This window comes from Buceros rhinoceros, unplaced genomic scaffold, assembly GCF_000710305.1.
Source record: "Buceros rhinoceros silvestris isolate BGI_N320 unplaced genomic scaffold, ASM71030v1 scaffold3295, whole genome shotgun sequence".
NCBI classification, from domain to species: domain Eukaryota; kingdom Metazoa; phylum Chordata; class Aves; order Bucerotiformes; family Bucerotidae; genus Buceros; species Buceros rhinoceros.
Genome location: NW_010414394.1, coordinates 26331 through 44889, shown reverse-complemented (window position 1 = coordinate 44889; position 18559 = coordinate 26331). Strand labels below are relative to the sequence as shown.

Genomic DNA, 18559 nt, shown 5'->3' with positions numbered 1-18559 from the left:
AGTCTCCAGTGGAAGTGCATGCAGATCTCCATGAAAAGGTTCACTACCCTTGCAACTTGTTTGGTTTCATGTGCAAAATGTAGTAAGTAAAACTTAACCAGGGACAAAGCAAAAAATGAAACATTCTGATTTTCATTATTTGGGCAGAGAAAATTTCAAAGAAGAAATTAATCAAGCCAGGGCAAAGTGAAATAGAAACTGGCAAGGTTGCACACTTTTGAGTAGTAATACAATAAAAAAAGAATCCTTGAACGTCACTTTGTCAATGGTCAATGTTCCCTTAATGTGATTCAAGAGTGGCTTAGGATGAACAACATTTTATTCTTCATAGCATCTCAAAAAAGTTTGTAAACCAAAAAAAAAAAAAAAAAAAGATAACCAAATCAACTCGTGTCTGAAATCCTACTCAAAGGTAATAATACCTCAAAAAAGTTTTAAAACAAAAAAAAAAAAAAAAAAGATAACCAAATCAACTCGTGTCTGAAATCCTACTCAAAGGTAATAATTTGAACCTTGATCCTGTTGTGGTGCACGAAACAGTGGAGCTGGTGGAGTCATACAGGTTACCTGAAAAAAAATTCACAAGTGTTGTACTATAATGCTGTAACTTTTAAAATATATACTGTGAACAGGTTCAATGTTTTTTAGCTTTTTTATACCATATTTTTTAGAGCATAAATAATTTGTTTATAGGTGGTTTTGTGTTCTGTTTTTATAAAGATTTTAATGGATTTTTGTTTAACACTAGTGCCAATCTGAAATAGTCATCTATAGAAATTAATTCTGAGAATAAAAAAAAGTCTTCCTAATACACTAAATCTAATCAGTCATTTAACATATTTCTGTTGGTGTATGATACTGAAGTTTTCCAGCTTCCAAGTCCAGTATTAAATTTCACAGTTTAAGCAAAATCATCACAAGGCACTTTAATGAAGTTGTAGCATACCAAGTAAAATACTGATTCAACAAAGTATCAACATGAAAATTTATTAGCTAAGCGGTTAAACAAATGCATGCTTGAAAAAGGAAGCGTGAAAAAGGGATCATGTTGAGGAAATAATATTCCAGGGTGGCAGATGACATGTAAGACTAACCTAACACTAAGATACCAACTTCGCATATGTTTTAAACGTAGTTTGCTTGGCTGTTCTTAACTCCTGTTGTATTGCTTGGGTGTCTAAAAATACGCATGTATTTAACAATTTTACCATAGTATTGTCATGGAATTTAATAAATATATTTTCTTACACTCTTATATGTTTTCATATTTCTTCTTGCTTGAATATTTAAGTGAGAGTTAAACTCTGCTCATGCTCCAGTAAAAACAGATTTATTTTAATTTTTTGCCAGAGTAAATAACCACAGGATCTGGCAAGCACAGCCTTCACTCCTTGAACAGCAGAGTGGGTAGTGATGCAGATATTCTCTGAGCGGCTTCTCCTAAGCACAGCATGCTGTAGTGCATACATACATGGTTCACTGAAGCCCTCCTGTTCCTGCCGTGCAATGTGATCATAGGAAGAAGGCCAGTTGACTTACCCACGTCCTCCTTGGCTTATGGCTCTAACACAGCTGGGGGTTTGAGATGTGATTTCCCTGCGTGCTTAGGCTATGGGCTCGCAGCAGTGAGCAGCCAGAGGCTTTCCGTGGTGGACAGGTCTGTGTGGTGGACATCCCTATTCCATGATGAAGGATGTAGTGGCAGGAAGAAAGGGCCCAGGCCCGGGGATTGGTTTAGGTGACATAGAATGCTTTTTCAGTGTGTTTTAGAGGAATGGAGATGACGAGCTTCTATGGTGGCCATAACATGGGCATTATGTTTGAGGCCATTTACATCACAGCACTTGCTTGTTGTTGTAGTGACAGCTAAGAAATTTTGTGGCTCATCTCACCACAGCATCTGAACTAGGGAGTGACATACAGGCTTAGCAGTGTGCGGACAGAGAGATGCCACATCACAGCATGTCATGTGAAGCCATTTTTGCATGGTGGCACTGTGTTCTCTCCATCTCTTTGGAGGCAGACTCAAACCAGAGAGTCAATTCCTTGTTTAGCAACAGCAAAGTAGTGCAGCTTATTGGTGTGACCACAACTGGGCAGGATACCTGAGCTCCGCTGAGAGCGGGGAAGGTGTGGGGTTGAGGGTACTAAGTCCTTTAAGCAGGACTGGAGAGTACTGCTCCGAAAAGACTGAAATGAGTTAGAGCTGTGGAAAGGCTTCAGTTGTTCCAAAGGTGAAATCCCACAGCTGCACTGTCAAGCCCTGCAACTGCTTTGGCCATTGCGGGAACAAAAGGGGTGAGGTCGTACTCTGTCCCTTGGGCCACAGGTTTTAAAGAAGTCGAAGGATGATGGTTTTGCAATATCTTCTGAAGATATTGCAAGTTGTTCAGATATAGCTCACTCAAACCTCAGCAAAACCAGACAAACCCTGTTGAGTTTGATATTTAACACAGCTCAGGGACAGCTGGGGCTCCCCGCCCGTTGGCACAGGGGTATTCGTGTGACAGCAGCAGCAGAGGAGCACAAAGCAGCAGGTGTCTTTGCAGGGACAGAGCTATGTAGCATCTGCAGAGTACAGACCAGTTACCCTAAGCTGTGTTCTGCCACTGCAGAGCGAATGTGTGAGAGCAGCTGAGAGCTCTGGCAGAGGTGAGGGGTTCTGAACCCTCTGTGGACCCACTGTCCCGTCCTGGCACAGGATGCTCAGCTGCAGCGAATGGCACTGCCACATGCCTAGCCCAGGCGAGAGGCAGGGGAAAAATGTTTCTAGTCGTGAAGCCAGTGTCGAAATCAGCTAGTGATGATAATCCTGCCGTGTCGCATTTACAATACACAGTCAATGTAGGTGAAATGCTCCAAGCCAGTTGTGAGCTGGGGCTTTTAATTTTGAGTGCATTTACAAGTTACCTGGGAAATACAGGTAACAGGGACTTCTACAAAGTAAGTAAAATGAAAGTGAGTTTCATGTGCCATCATGGCTTTCAAAGAAAATAAGTTGTGCGTCAAAATCACAGCAGCTGGGTTTGAAGGTTGGATAAAGCTGAAGCATGTGGACTGCACCGTTTTTTGCCATCGGGACAAGGGTGGGGAGAGGGGCCTAAACCATCTGTGTTTCCTGGTCCTGTTCCAGCACTACCTTCTGCCTGTCAACCTGGCTGCTCCTAACGTGGCACAGGCTGCAGCATTAGCATCCAGCATCTCCCCACATTTTCAAGCAGAAGTTACTCTCAACCCATACATAAAGGTTACAGAGTCCCAGTGTATGGGGCATTTGTTCATTCTTAAGGAAAAAAAAAATCTGTGTTTTGGTAAGAACAAGTAGTTCAAATGAAAACTGCCTGAAAATGATAAATTGGTGATTTCATTTTTCAATTCTGATTTGCTGACAGCAAAATTAAAAACTAGTAAGGAAAAAAGAATGGATCAAGAGAAATTATAAAGAAAATATTATATATTGCCCCATCAGTGTCTTCAAAAGACAGGAAGATTGAGTAAAATTTCAGTGTCCACAAAAAGTGACCACATATGCTGCCATTATTGCCACTCAAAGCTTTTAAGACTCTGCAAAACAAAACAGAAAAAGGTTGGAAAGCCACTGTTTCGTAAGCCTGAACATGGGGGGTGTGTGCTCAGCAGCCCCCTTTCTTCCGTGCTGTCACCATATGTCACGGTAACGTATGGTGCTGGAAGACATGGCCTGTGGGATGGGTGTTGAAAAAACAAGGACCATTGTTCTCCTAGAAAGGAAGACCGAGGGAAGCTTAAAAAAGAAATAGTGGTGGTGGGGAGAGGAACAGCATCGTCTTTGTGCTGTGCACAATAAACAAAGAAAAACGCTCTGACAGTGAACGGATATTTGAGAGTAATAAGGGCACTCAGTCGCAGCGCTGCCAGGCAGTCTCTGTTGCAGGGAGTTTGGGAAGAGAGCACTCACAAGTCAGGTCTTGTCCATGAGGCTGGAAAGCCAGGACCTCACAGTGCTGCAGCAGCTGCAGGTGCCAGCACTAGTCTGCTTCTCATGCGAGATGCCTGAGCACAGGGTTGGGGACACATCACAATCCGATGAGGAGCCCGGGGGCCTCGTAGTGACTCAAACAGATGGGAAAATAGAGTGAGAGAGAGGGATGTGCTCACTGGAGCAGGCAATGCCCTGACTCAGACATGAGAGCAAGGTGTTGCTTTGGAGAAGGGAAAACCCCCAGTGTGTGCACAACCCCTCTCCACACACACACACACACACACACACACACACACACACACGCACACACACCCTCCCAAGAAATAAGATGCTGATAAAAGACACATCTGGCTGATGGGATGTGGCTGCAGCTCCACAAGTAAACCACAGCTGTATTTTACACGGTCCTTTATAAGTCAGGAGATTTACACCTTGAGTGGTGATGCCACTGTGGAAGGAGCTCCACATGCAGAACTGGAACAATGCACTTATCAACAATGCTTTATCAACAGAATGAAAACCTTTTCTCAAAAGCAAAGCCTCGTTGACAAAACAGTAACTTACTTTAAACAGGCACCTGTGGCAGGCTAATGTGCCAGTGGGGAATGGGCAGCTTCCCAACCCTGGCAGCAAATCCTCCTCTTCACCACTTTGCTCCCTGGGGCCAGGCTGGGAGGACTGAGATGGAAAAAAGCTCCTGTCATCTCATCTTTGACCAGACAGGACACATCAGTGCAGAATGAAGTTGCCTACCATAGTGACCATTGACAAGCCTAGTCTGGCTTTAGCTCCCCTTGATGTCTCCTTTTAATTTTTTTTTCCCTTTTCCATACTTTGCTCCAGGATGACTTGAGTAAACCTAACTGGTGATTCCCAAGTAGCTGGTCCCCAGAGAGATGGAGCAGTGGTGAAGGGCAGCAAGATCTGCTGTGTCCTGGGCACATCAGGAAGTGGCAGTCAGAAAGCAGCTCTGCCCAAGAGCTAGTGCCCAGCACAAAGCCTGACTCGGCCACTGAAGGCTGGCCAAGGGGGATTGTTCAGCCCTATAAAGTGGAGGAGGTGTGTGTGTTTTGGGATCAGTGTGGAAAACTATGAAGAAAGCTTATAACTGCAGTTTTAGAAAGCGGATTAAATTGCAAAGAGAGGAACAAGCACTTGCTAGCTTCATTGCCAGTTTGCACTGGTGCCTATGTCAAAAAAGACACTGCTCTGTGAATGGGCAAGAGTTCATCCTGCAGCAGCGCCAGCGACATACCAAACATCTGATAAGACCCAAGCTATACATAAGGTGATAATTAACAGCCTTGGAGATGGTGAGCAGTATATCCAGGCCAGTTCCTGGGAAAATGACTAACACACTGCCATGTACGGTCTGCCTTTCCCCTTGCCTTCCCTGGCCCAGAATCCCCCAGGGTGGGAGGGTAAAGGGTGGGGTGGCTGTGCCTCCACATCTGGTCAGATGTTTCTGGCTTTCTGGTACCTATTTCCTGCTCAGACCCTTGAGTGGAACCCCCTGCATCTCACCCAGGCCAAAATTTCACCAGGGAGACTGCAGATGTGGATGCAGGGTGCGTCCATCTTCGGAAGTTTCTCAGGCTATCTTGAAAATGATGCAAAAACAGCCCTTTTTTTTTTTTTACTTTTTTTTTTTTCACTTTAGAAGATTCAAACACTGCAGCATCTTTGCTATTTCCCCCGCCTGGACGGCACCACACAGCTGTGTCACTCGTGCTTAGTCTACGCCACAGCAGCATGATGCCGCCAGCTCTGAATTCCTGCGTGGTGATACACTTAGTTGGAAGCAGGCATTTGGGGAGCTGCTGTTAATTGCTCTTCTTTTTCCACAACAACGACGGAGGTATTTCCTACCCACTCCCACTCTACACTGCATTTCAAAGAGCAGCTTTTGTTCTTAAGAAATAGTGCCTTGTACCAAAACACCTGTTATTCTGCAGTAAATTATCTTAAAATACAGAACTCTCCTGCCAGATGTTTGTCTTGGAGCCATTCTCCAAACCCTGTGACAGAAATGAAAGGGAAAGGGGAAGAAATGAATGGGAAAGGCAAGGCAGCAGCTTTGTCCCGCCACTGGCAGCATGGCACGTCCTCAGGACTAGCTAACTAGTTCAGCTAGCCAGATCTGCCTACCCTGCACCAGGTCAGGACAGGTCTCTACCATCTGGGATAACCCTTGAGTTCATTAAACTGAGTCTTCTCTCTCCAGCACCCAGCAGCTGAGATGCAGCCCAGGTGCAGCCTGTGTCTGGCCAACACAACAAGGTTGCTGCAGTGAGCAGCCGGCAAGATCTACATCCTTCAGAGGTTTTAGTTTTTACCCCTTTTCAAACTCTGCACATTTCCCCATTACATCCCACGGCATCAAATTCCATTTGCTTTCATTTTAAAGCCACATCTTGATCATACATACTTTATCTTGTCTTTTCCCAACCACGCACAGGTTTGTCTCTCCTCATGGAGCTGCCAAAGCCAAAAAAGCCAAACTTCACTTCTCCTAGGAGGCAAGCCAGAGCATCTCCAGCTCTTCTGCAAGCCGCCCATGTCTTCTATGGGCAGTTTTCCAAGTGTGATTTCCACAGTGGGGCAGAGCACAGGTGCACGTTACATGCTGGTACCACCATCTATTTTTCTGTTTCTTTCTAACAAGTGCCTGTGTATGTTTTTGACCACTGCTGCCATATCTACAAGGATCACAAGATCTTTCACCTAAGTGACCGGGGTGTCCCATTCAGCCTGCACAAGAAGAGCTGGGGTCTCCTTGGTAGTTATTTGCACATGCCATTATTTAGTACCAGCTATTATTTTTTTCACTTGAGCCTGTAGCTGCTCAAGGTGGGATGAGTCTCAGGAACATGTTTTAGCTCCCACTGGGAGTACCCTGGGCACAGTAAAATGCAGCAAAACCTCCTGAAAAGTCGTTGCTTTTGCTACATGAGGTCACTTTAACTCATAGGCATTCAGAGGAGCCTGTGCCGCTGAGGCTTGTGATTCTCTTGCCAGCACGTGGCAAGCTGTGGGGGTGCCCCACTGCATGGCAGGTCTCTCTTCCTCTCCTGATGGCTCACCAATCTGCTTTGAACAAAGAGTTAAGGAAGAAAAAATCTCCAAGTAATGAAATTCTGAACCATTTCCTTAGTGTCTCAATGGCACTCTGTTTGTCTGCTTAAATTAGAGTTTGGCAATCAAGGTTGCGTAAGTGTTGGTGTAGTGCCTAGAAAACATTTTATTTTGAGAGGACTATGACCCTCCAAGGTCTTTTGCACAGGTCTCTTCCCTTCTGCCGTTTTTCAGAAAAAAAAAAAGAAGTGATTTTTAATACCGCAGTAGCAAGGATTTGCTCTTCTTTTTTTTTCCTAAACTTTTAATCTGTTTAAGCAAGGAAAGCTTCATAATGTGCAATTTTAAACTGTCAAAATTTACAAAAAAAAAAGAGTAGGATTTAAAACTGGTCATAATTCACACAATATCCCCATAAAATATCCCCACAAAAACTGTGTGATACAGATATTAAGCCTCCCATATTACAAATTTAAACCACAGGTCACTGCTATTTTTAGGAAGTTGTGCAAAAAGCTAATTCTATAGTACACCTAAACGTTAAAAGTTATACCATGTAAGCAGGTCTGCTTCCGCTATAAAAAATATACAAGTATAAAATTACTCCTACAAAATTGGTTCATTGATTTCATTGTTTGCAATAAAAAAGTAGACTTTAAGAACTTTCCTTCTCAATAAACAACAATATTTTGAAACCAGTCACTGTAGCTGTTATTGACACAGGGTGACACATAGCTGCTTGTTCCGGAGCATACATTTGAATGCATAGATACACTGCCTGATGGTGTATTTGTTGAACAGCACAGTCGTGGTACCACTGCAGGGTGGGATGAATGCAGGTGTTTCAAGACTGATTTCTCTGATATTACAAAAGAAAACCTAAGGACCACAACACAGTCACTGAGCTACCCGTAACATCACTTATCTCTTTGCTGTTTGCACGGATGCACAACCTTCAGAGTTCACAAAACACTTAACAGGTAGAGGGGATGGTTCCTATACAAACTGCTTGGTTTGGTTTGGTCAGGAAAGGAGAGGGGAAATTGTTCTTTTTTTTTTTTTTTCTGTGGAGTATGGGGGGTTGAGGGGAGGTTTCCTCTGGCTCTGTCACCTTCCCAGATGCTGAACACAGGGTGGCCATAGAGGGCTGTCACAGCCAGCTCGTGCTCAGCCACACACGCAAGCACATGATGGTTCCTCAGCACCAGGACTCCTCTCTTGTCACTTGGTCCCACACATGTTGATGTTCTTCCCATCAGCCGCATCCTCCACCAGTGAAATGTGGTAATCGGTTGAAAGTGTGAGGTGGGAGATGCAGCCCACCAGGCCCCGCATGTACTGCCTGTTCGTGTGCAAGGCTATTTCCTTCATGCCACCTGGGGGAAAGACAGTGATGAGAAACTCTTCAGCAACTTGTGTGTCTGCTCCTGCTTGGCAGACTGAATGCCCAGCAACACCATTAGCCTTCCTAGTGCACCCGAGAAGAGAATTTTAATTTACAGCTTGCTCAGTGTTTTTAAAATACATCTTTTAAGCATTTTAAAGTACAGAGGGGATAATCAGGAGAGAATAAACTAGGATGCTAATTATTTACCACAGGAATTGTAGCATCTATAAGAGCTGAACAAGCTTGTGCCCAGATTCCCACTAAGTTGGGGGGTTTGCAGCTGCCACTCACTGTTTCTCTGTATACCTGCTGGGGGAACCACAGTGCACCCCATGGTGCTGGTCCCTTCTCATACAGTCTTCACCCTATCCTACCCAGAGAGGCCTCCCAATAAAAGCCAGGGTCTGGAGAACCAGAGGCTGCCACGTGAAGCCTTCACCTTGAGATGAATGGAGCAGCCTTGCAGCCGACCTCACACACACTAAAATGTGTCTGGGTCCAGAATGTGAACAGTGAGCACTCACCTACATAGAGATCTCCATTGATGTTTAACTGCCTCATCTTCCCAGGGGATTTACCAGTCCTGGCACCATAATCATCCACTGTTACTTTGCCAGACGGCCCATCCCTGAAACACAAAACAAACCACTCTCATGCATCCAGCCTAAAACAGGAGACAGGAGGAGAAGCGGCAGCATCTTCCCCTCACCAGGAGACAAGAGCAATTCAGTGCTCAGCAGGGTTCATGGTGAAGGCTTGGGGCTGCTGTAGGGGAGCCAACAGTGTGCTACAGCAATCCAGACCCTTTGGGGTGCTTCTTTCACAGGGCTCAGATGTTAGAGACCTGCAAAGGGTGTGGGACATATTTGCTGAGAAGAAAAAACTGGGAAAGATGTAAATTGCACAGTTTAGGGAGAGGGGAGAACAGACAGGTTCTGATGTGTTATTAAAAATCAGAGGTAAAATAAAAAGAGCAGAAGCTTAAACAGAAGGGAAGAAATAGGCAAGCTAAGGCAAAACATACTAACAAGTATTTTTGTTTCTTACTAGAGTAAGAAGGCCACTTCCATTTTATATGTGGTCAATAACCACACTGAGAGAAGAGCCACTTGATGAGCTCTTATTCGTACTGAATTCGGTAAGAAGTTGTGCTAATGTCAGCCTGTAATTTCCAGGGAATGAAAGTCTCACGAAGAGAGGGATGTGTGTTTTCCCTGCTGGGCACACTTGCCTCCCATGAGGTAATGAGTAACAAATATGAGCTATATATATACACTGCAAGATGTCTGCACCTCCTCCAAATAGAAAGAGTAGGCACGCCTCGTCTGTGCCCCAGTGCTTTTGCCAGCCTGTAAAATGCTCACTAGGGAATTTCAAAATGCAGACATTAAAGAAAAATACTCTTAACCCAAATGGTATGGGTTTAATAGAATGTCTGTCACAGCCCCAGAATAGCCTTGCGCGACTTCGGCATCCTGCCTTGAGCTGTGCTGAGTTGGCACTGTCAGCTCTAATACAAAAATCTTTGCGTACATCGTCCTGAAACAGCCAAATTGCTAATGCTTCAATTCCTAAGAGATGTGAGAGTGTGGAGCAGCAGTGATTCACACCCAACCAGCATCCAGACACACCAACCAGCACCTTTAATGGCCGGGTGGCTCCAAAACGCCCCCCAGATGAAGCGTGGCCACTTACCGAACAGCCTTGACTCTGTGCCACCGGCCATCGCTGAAAGAGCCATTCACCATGATGGAAGCAATTCCACTGCCCAAATTGTAGCTACAATTATAAAAAATATTCAAATGTTACTGCCTCCCTTCAAAGACTGGCCGCTTGCCAAAGTGCTCAGACACTCCTATTCTGTGCCCCACCTGCTCAGGCCCTAGAGCTCCCCTTATGGCTCGGATTCTGGGAGGACTGGTGGAGTCCTTTGGAAGCCCAGCAGCAATGCACTTATTTTGCAAAATCAGGCTCACGGAGCAGCAGGAAAAACTCTGTCCTGCCCAGGTCAGAATGCATGCCATCACCAAGATCCCATGTGAGCAAAAAGGGGCCCTCTGCACGACAGTTCCTCTCTAAAATAGGAGGTTATGAAGGTCAGAGACCTTTGGCCTAATGAGAGGGAGCAGTGGTAGGTTGCAAACATAGTTAACAAATAATTACAAAAGCAAATAAGCACATGATGTATAGCAGATCTACAAATCATCTGAGTTATAGGAAGGTTGAGACCTGTGATCTTAGAAAGGATGAAGCCTGTTAAATAAATGCAGAAATAATCATGACGTTCTCCAGTTGCAGCTCTGATTATTTCTTTGTGTTTGCCACTACTTAACTGTGATGGCAAGTACTTCAAGAGACATGGGGGGAGTTACTGACAGTACTCATGCCCTCGTAAAGTGACTTTTAGAAAATCACATGAAAAAATGCATGTTTTAAAAATGGGGAGGGAGGGAACAATGTAAAGCTTGCAGCACATTACCTCTTTATCTCACACCCTTTCCCAGTCAACAGGACCCATCACTGAACATAACCTTGAGGGTGAAATTGTCTCACAGTATACCAAAGGACAAGTGCACTGGATGTGTCGGCAATTTCTTTGAGCCCTGGGTATACGACACGCAAGACAAGGGAGCGAAAGTCTACCTGAATATCAGTGCTCCTTCTTGAAGGCCTAGAGAAATGAAATCACTGTTACGTCGCATGGGACTGTCTCCCCTCCACATCAAAAGTCCTTCCTTCATTGTGGTTTTAAACCTCATGAACACATTTGTTCTTGATCCCGATACCCTGTTTAATGTAGAAGAAGGAGATAATAGTAAAATATAGAACTGGGAAGGTCTTCTTTTAAAAAAACATAAAAGATGATGCAGATTACTGTCTTGCAACTTGCCTACATGTTTACGTGTCTGGTTGACATCACTGTTTGCAGCATTTTGGAGCAGGGGAATTGAACTTGTCCCTCCAAAATACAAAACACAATACCTACTCAGTCACTCCATACAAGTAAGAGAAAAAACTTTTTCTCCCCCAAACCTAGCATGAAGTCCAACAAGCAAACTTCGACAATATCCAGCAGATTTGGTGCCCTTAAAAGCTAGTGGAAGAGGCATAAAAAGGGCAAATCAGAAAGTCCTGGTAGTTAAGAGGTAACAAGCTGCAGGTGAGGACATTTGTGAAGGCTCCTTTAGCCAGTGGCTGATACAGAGGCAAACGGAAGAACTTGTTGTAACAACCTATAATATACTGGAATTTGAGCATCTTCTAGGGTACAGAGAAGCCAAAAAGAAGTTTGAGGATGTAAATTTTAGGATAAAGCAGAACTTAAGTCCTTAATCTCTTTGCAGATACAGGCTCTGTATGACTGTTCTTTGCTCTCAGCAAGCACATACGAGTGCTTCTCTATGCCAGACGTATGCTGAGCCTGCCATTTCTCTGCAGGTTGCAAGATGCTCAGGTATTACAATAACTGAACCATAAGCAGATGCATAGAAAATACATTTTTTTCCTGAAATTTAGAAATATGGCAAATACAGCTTAAAACACCTGACTATATAACATGAGCCTCCTAGCATTATAACGGTCCACAGATTATTTCTGTTCCAGGAGGTACCTTACCTTTTAAGGATATCTGGATTATCATACGTGAGGTAACTGCGACCAATGAATTGTGGGATTTCAATTGCTTCTGTAATGGCTGAAAAGTAAATTAAAAAAAGAAAAAAGATCGGTGTCAGCTGACATGGAAGTGGAAGAAAAAAGAAGAGACAAGACTGTTTTATTGGTTTTCTCCTGCCAGTGGCACAGAACTGAGCTGAATTCACAACTGGTTTGCAAAAAGGCACTGGCAGCTCCTACCTAAATGTAGTAGCTGATGTAGTTTAAACTGCTGACAGTCACTCTACTTACAGCCTTCATGTCTTAGGCCTAAGGTATTGCTCTACCATAAATATTACTGCAGGAAAATACAAAGTACCGGGAAAATATTGCAAATTTTACTTTTATCCCCGTTTACACATTCCTTGATTCTCTGTGTGGTTCAAGACACCCTCATGCCAGAACTTAGACACTATGCGCCCTCTGTTCTTAGTCTAAGAAGCTCCTCCCCAGCTCCTAAAGAAGCACTCCTACAGAGCACATGGTGGAACATTTCACCCCCACAAAGTGAGGCTGAGAGACAGTACAGACAACTTGCGAGCTCCCCATTTTCTCCTTTTGTGAATGTGACCTTGCAGAGAGTGGCTGCTGCCCACTCAGGGCTCACCTCTGGGGTGCAGTGTGGTGGGAGGTGGTCTCCTGGGAGGACGAACAGGATGCTCCTTACCACTTTAGATCTATTGAAAGCTACTGAGACTACACCAAAGGTTGTAAGACAGAGCCTGCAAAGGCTGTTGGCACATGCATTCAGAACATTGTAGTGCTGCCTTGGAAGGTGAGTTTTGCTCAGAGCTCACCAGTGTCCCACACACAGCATCTCTCATTTCTTTCGGGAGAGCCGCTGGTACAGCTGTGGTGTACAGCTGCTTGGACAGCAGCACGCATTGCAACCAGACCTGGAGCTGGTGTACTGCTGCCCATGGAGAGGTCATCGGCAAAATAACTCAGATGCATGATATAAATCCCTGAACATGCCTGATATACAGCCTTCCGTAGGCAAAGAGCACTGACCTGAACAGGTTTTCTTTCGAGTGAACATCCTACAGGTTGCTGCTGATCCCTCATAACTGACTGCTTCATTAATAAAAACTAGTTTTATAAATTTCTTAAAATAGCTGCCTTCATCCTATTTTCTTTCTGAGAACCAATCCCTTCAACCCACAGCTAACCCCATCTATATAAATTCCAAGCTTTTCAGGACATGGATGCTTGCTTGCTTTACGCAATGCAGAGGCTGGCTGGGCTGCAAGAGCTCACTTTTACACAGATATGCAACAATTGGTATAGTCTAGCAGCCAACAACAGCAATATGAAATTTAGCTCTAAGTGCCAAGACTGAGAATTTTAGATAGTGACAAATGCGTATTTCCATCTGTAGTGAAATCATCTGTAGGAAAACTGCCTAATGTGTCTAACGAAACCACCATAGGCAGTCCATGGCCTGCAGCCTGGCAGCATCATTGGAAGATTGCAAAAGACACGTTGCACGCAGCCAGACATTCCTCGCCAGGTCTGATGCTTCTGTATCAGACCACGGTGAATGGCAGCAGAGCATGAAAGGAGCCCTTCTTCCCCCTTCACATCCCGCTCCAGCACGAAAGCTCCACTGCTCTTGCCTTCAGCAGGCGAAGGTGCCTGTGCCATGAGCAGCCCTTGTCCTTGCTCTAGCACTGCGATTTCCTCTATGGAGCTTGATGGGAATTCATCTCTGCTTACTCTTCTGTATGCTCTTCACTTGCTGCACTGATGAATGCAGAAACCCAAGTAAATTTTAGCAATATCCTTGATGCATTCAGGATCTTTGCAACTGGAAGGGAATAGGGTCAGTGACGAGATCTCAGACTAAACACCTTCAAACTCCACTCATGGGCAAAGAGGCACCAAAGCTCTCATGACAAGTGACAGTGAGCTCTGACCTGCAGGGCAGCCCGAAGTAGCACCTACCCCTACAAAGCCAGCTGCCTGATCCTGCTACTTTGCAAATACAGGGATCATCTCTACAGCCGCTGCCCTGCACTTGGCAGGTGCTCTGGATGCAGTTTAAAATATCAACAGGATGAGATTTAAGGAAGTGCTATATAACTCCAGAAAATATTTTGTCTTATTGACAGAAGCTTGCCAAGCTTAATGGAAATCCAGCACCCAGCTTGCAAGAGCAGACACAGACACACAATGACCGAGCAGTTTTCACATCGTTTGCAGTACTTACTGTTTAGGCAGTAACTTCCACACTCTGCAGTGAGACAGCACAAAGCAAAACAAGAACATTCTCAATTTATTTTTCTATAGCACAAAAATCTCCCTTCGTCCAGTATCATGCCCACCTTTCTGCAAACGCATGATCCCCACTTTCCATTTGCTTAACCTTACTTATGAAGGTAATATTATTTTATTATTGTTTTGCTCCAACTATCCATATTTGGGTGCTCAAAGCACAGAGAAGTGCAGACAAGTAGAACCATCACCAGTCTGAGTTTTCAAATCTTAGTGACTCACCTTGGTTTACCCAGGGATCAGCTTTCACCAGGAGAAAGCAACAGCTGGCTGTTCTATTCCATCTTACAATTAAGTACAAAAATATATTTAACACTCCCTACAGCTTGGAAAGAAGACAAAAACCCCACCAATGTCACTGAAAGCTCTACTGAATCCTCAGTTAATGATTCATTGTGATATGAATCAGTCTCATATATCTCACACTAGCATCATTTAAGTTCAGTTTAGTAAGTGGCATGTATAATTTTGAAGAATGAGGTGCAGTCCCTCACAAGCACTTTTGGTTTTTTTGGGGGGGGCATGGGGTTACAGTAAGCAGGATGGAGACTGCACCTTCAGCCTCTCACATATCAGCTGAGTGCACTAACCAAAACCACATTCTGAAGCAGACACACATGTGCACCCTTCCTTAGCCACGTCTGCACCCAACTGAAGAGACACTGGTAACGATAATTTTGAGAAATCTGCACCAGGTTCATCAAGATTGTCATGGACTGAGGTTCAGGAGGAACCTCCATGCTCTCTGCACATCCATCAGCAAAAACTTGGATTTTCGGTGGCAGCTGAGGCTGCAAAAGTGCAAGAGACTTGAGAGGCACCTGAACTGCACCACAGGCAGCAGGAACAGAAGACAGGTGAGTCACACTTTTGGACACCTAAAAATGAACTAAGGCTGGATTCTCATAGGAAGCAACACCCAGGGTCCAGGCTAAGACAAAGGTACAAGGTGCTTCAGACTGTCTCTGAAAGCCTGGACACTCTTGCGTAACCTCAAAGAAGGAGAGCAGTGGCATGCCAGATGAGTGGCAGCACTGCCCGTGCTATGAGGCAGGTGCAGCAATGGGCAGCTCAGCACACTGCTCTCGGGGCTTAGCACAGGTCAGAAGCAGATGAGCAGTGAGGAACTGTAGCCCGAGCAATGCACAGGAGCTCACAACGGGCTGGCAGTCACACACCTAAGCTGCGAAGCATTCACTTGCCTTGACTGCCGTGGAGAGCTTGGTACTGCTGCAGATACCATCCTGAAGTCAGGAGCTTAGCTAGAAAGCCAAAATTGCAGTTCTCCCTCCTTCCCACAGAGAAGCTGCAATAAATGACGTTGCTCCAGCTACTAGTCAGACCACAACAACGTAAGCAAAGGGGTTTCTTGCATTGTATTTTAATAAAATGCTTTTGTTCTAAGCTATTGTCTTTTGGAGGAAAAGGCCAATCTATTTATTCATCACAGTTTAACCAAAACCTCTTCTTTTAACTTTGAAGTTTATGCCTATGAGAAATGAAGGAGTGGGTGAAGACAATAACACCAGCTCTTTTGAACTGCGTTCATTACGAAATCCTCCCTTCGGACTCAAGCCTGAGAGAAAGGAAACATCTCCATCTAGTGGCACAACCCAAAGCACATTTGGTTTTGGGTTTGGTTTGTTTTTTTTTTAACACCATGCAATCAATGGCTCTGAGGAAAGAAGAATAATGTGCATATGTGCAGGTTTCCCACCTTGGTGGTCTCCATTGCCATACCAAACCAAGGCAGGACTTGTGCAGATGGTGAAATTACCATCAGAGTAGTCAGTGTCTAAAAAAGGACTAGACCTTTCTGTATACGAGAACAACATTTGTTGTGAGCCCCGGGGAGCATGAAGTTACAAGTGTTATCAGTGCTCATGGTTCAGGACATAATATAATCACTGGCTGGTGGATGTTGGCAAGAATTCCCCCCTTGTATAACACTGCATAATTAGGGAGGTGTATGAAGTGTTCAGTGTTGGCCACCGCAAGCAACCAGATGCCAGGCTGCTATCTATGGATCATACCTCTGTGCTGGGATAACAGTTACCGTGTTCCTAAGTAACAAAACAAATTCTTCCCTGGGTACGTGGAATGAGCATGGATGCAAAGGGGAGCTCTGGCCTTCAGGGTTTCTATTTCAAGGGATGTGTACAACAGCAGTTGAAGGTGCTAAAACTATTTTATCTCTGTGAGCAACTCCGGATCTCTGGATCGAAATACAGCCATTGTTACCTTTTTGGCAATGTTGCCCATCAAAGCCCAGGGGACAGTCACATTCGTAACTGTCCTTCCTGGGAACGCAGGTGCCTCCATTTGCACATGGTGAGCTCACACAGGGGTGGGCAGCATTCACTAGGTTGATTCCAAAAGTAAAATCCTGTTTTACATCAATTGCCCGGTCATTCAAGATAATCTGTGTTAAGGAGAAAAGGAAAAAAAAAAAAAGAGAGAGAGAGAGAAAGGGAGAAAAACACATGCTAAAATTTTCCACGTTCCCAGTATTGTATGCTAGTCAGAAGACTTCTATAAAAGACTTCAGAGAAACGTAACCCTCAAAACTTGGCCAAAACCCTATTCCTTGTCATGTGCATTTTCCAGTCACAGAGGTCTCACTCATTCTATTGCTCACCCGGAGCCACGGGAGATGAATTTCTTTTGTGTTTTGTGATACAGCCTTAGGCAACTCCCATATGGGGTGAAGCTGTGTGGGATTTACCAGTCTTGAGTCTGAACACTTGTGCAATGCTTTGTAGCTGAGCCTTGAGATAGCAGAGTAAAATTAGAGAGCACTGCTGAGGAAAAGCATTTCTCAGATCGGGAAACACCCCAGGAGACGACTGTCGACAACAGAAATACTAAACAGAACAGCTTGTTTTTCACATTTTCTATTGCTAGAAATAGTGGAATACTAGATACTAGAACAGTATCTCATCTTGCCTGAAAGAAGCTAGAGTTAAGAAGGATGAAAAACATAATTAATGACTTATATACAAAACTGTTTGTATATAAGCTGAAGAGAATTGTTAAATGTTGGGATGTTTCCAGTGTGTCAGCAACATATGTGCTCCAATACAAACTGACCTTTGTATACTCTCAGCTGCTGCCTTGTCAGAGAGATTATATGTAGGTATGGCTTCTGATTGCAGTTACATCAAAATAAGAAGTTCATTTTCACAAACAAATAGACTTTAAAGCCAGAAGTGATAATGGTAATAGTTACCCTGACTCCTACACAACTCATACGACGCACCTTAGGGGTCCTACTGGGAGAAGGTGTTGCATCAAGCATATATACTCTGTTTGAAACAGCACTAAACAACTCCAACAGCATAAAAACATCTAGTCCTGTTGTAGAGATGGACCAGTGAAGATTCCACTACCTTTTTAGCTTCTTTCTAACTTCTGGCTTCATTGTTCCAAAGGTTAACGCTCCCACTCTTAAAAACATGTCTCTTAATTCTGGGCTAAAACTTACCTCCAACTTCCAGCCATTGTTTTTCACTGTAGCTTTTCTGGCATCATTTCAGAGCCAGGTACTCAAAGAAATCTCACTCTCACGTAGCAACTAGCAGACTACAATAAAGTCACTTGGTAATGTTTGTAGCTTTATTTACGTACAATTCTCCAAAATCCCACTACATGTAAACACAGTAGTCAACTAATAGTCTTCCAGTGCCCAAAAGACAGGTGATACTCTTCCTTGACATCCCATTCAGGCCTCTGAGAAGGCAAATCCACCTTCCTACCCACACCACATTGCTGAGGGCTCTCATTCAGCATTTCCCAATTTTTCTCAGTGCCTTTGAGCATTTTCAGGGTACAACCCCTCACCTTGTAAGTGTGACCTATGTTAATTGCTTCTAGGGTCCCTATCTCGCACTCCAAAATGCCCTGTTTTCAGTCAAGCCCACCTTTCCAATGATGTTTGTGTGACTGACCTGTTCCCATTACCATTACACTCCCCCCAAATCTTCTTACCTTCACGTTTTCTGCTAGACATCTGACTAAAATAGCGAAAAATATTGGACCAAGTGATGAAACCATTTACAGTGAATTGCAATACCTTTCTACCCTTTATCAATTGTTATGAGATGCGCTGGCTTGTATCAGCAATAGTGTGGCCAGCAGGATTGGAGAAGTGATTGTCCCCCTGTACTTGGCACTGGTGAGGCCACACCTTGAGTACTGTGTCCAGTTCA

The 18559-nt window shown here is 44.2% G+C and overlaps 1 protein-coding gene across 1 annotated transcript in view; it reads right to left on the bottom strand.

Moving 5' to 3' along the window:
* Positions 1-8257: 8257 nt before the first annotated feature.
* Positions 8258-18559, bottom strand: part of EGFLAM (EGF-like, fibronectin type III and laminin G domains) — a gene marked incomplete at its 5' end in the record, with an annotated part of 31522 nt that continues 21220 nt past the window's right edge. The window contains 7 exons of the mRNA XM_010137064.1: positions 8258-8412; positions 8948-9051; positions 10119-10202; positions 11067-11210; positions 12039-12117; positions 14287-14310; positions 16593-16773. Coding sequence (XP_010135366.1) covers positions 8258-8412; positions 8948-9051; positions 10119-10202; positions 11067-11210; positions 12039-12117; positions 14287-14310; positions 16593-16773 — 771 coding nt within the window. The remainder of the gene's footprint in view (positions 8413-8947; positions 9052-10118; positions 10203-11066; positions 11211-12038; positions 12118-14286; positions 14311-16592; positions 16774-18559) is intronic.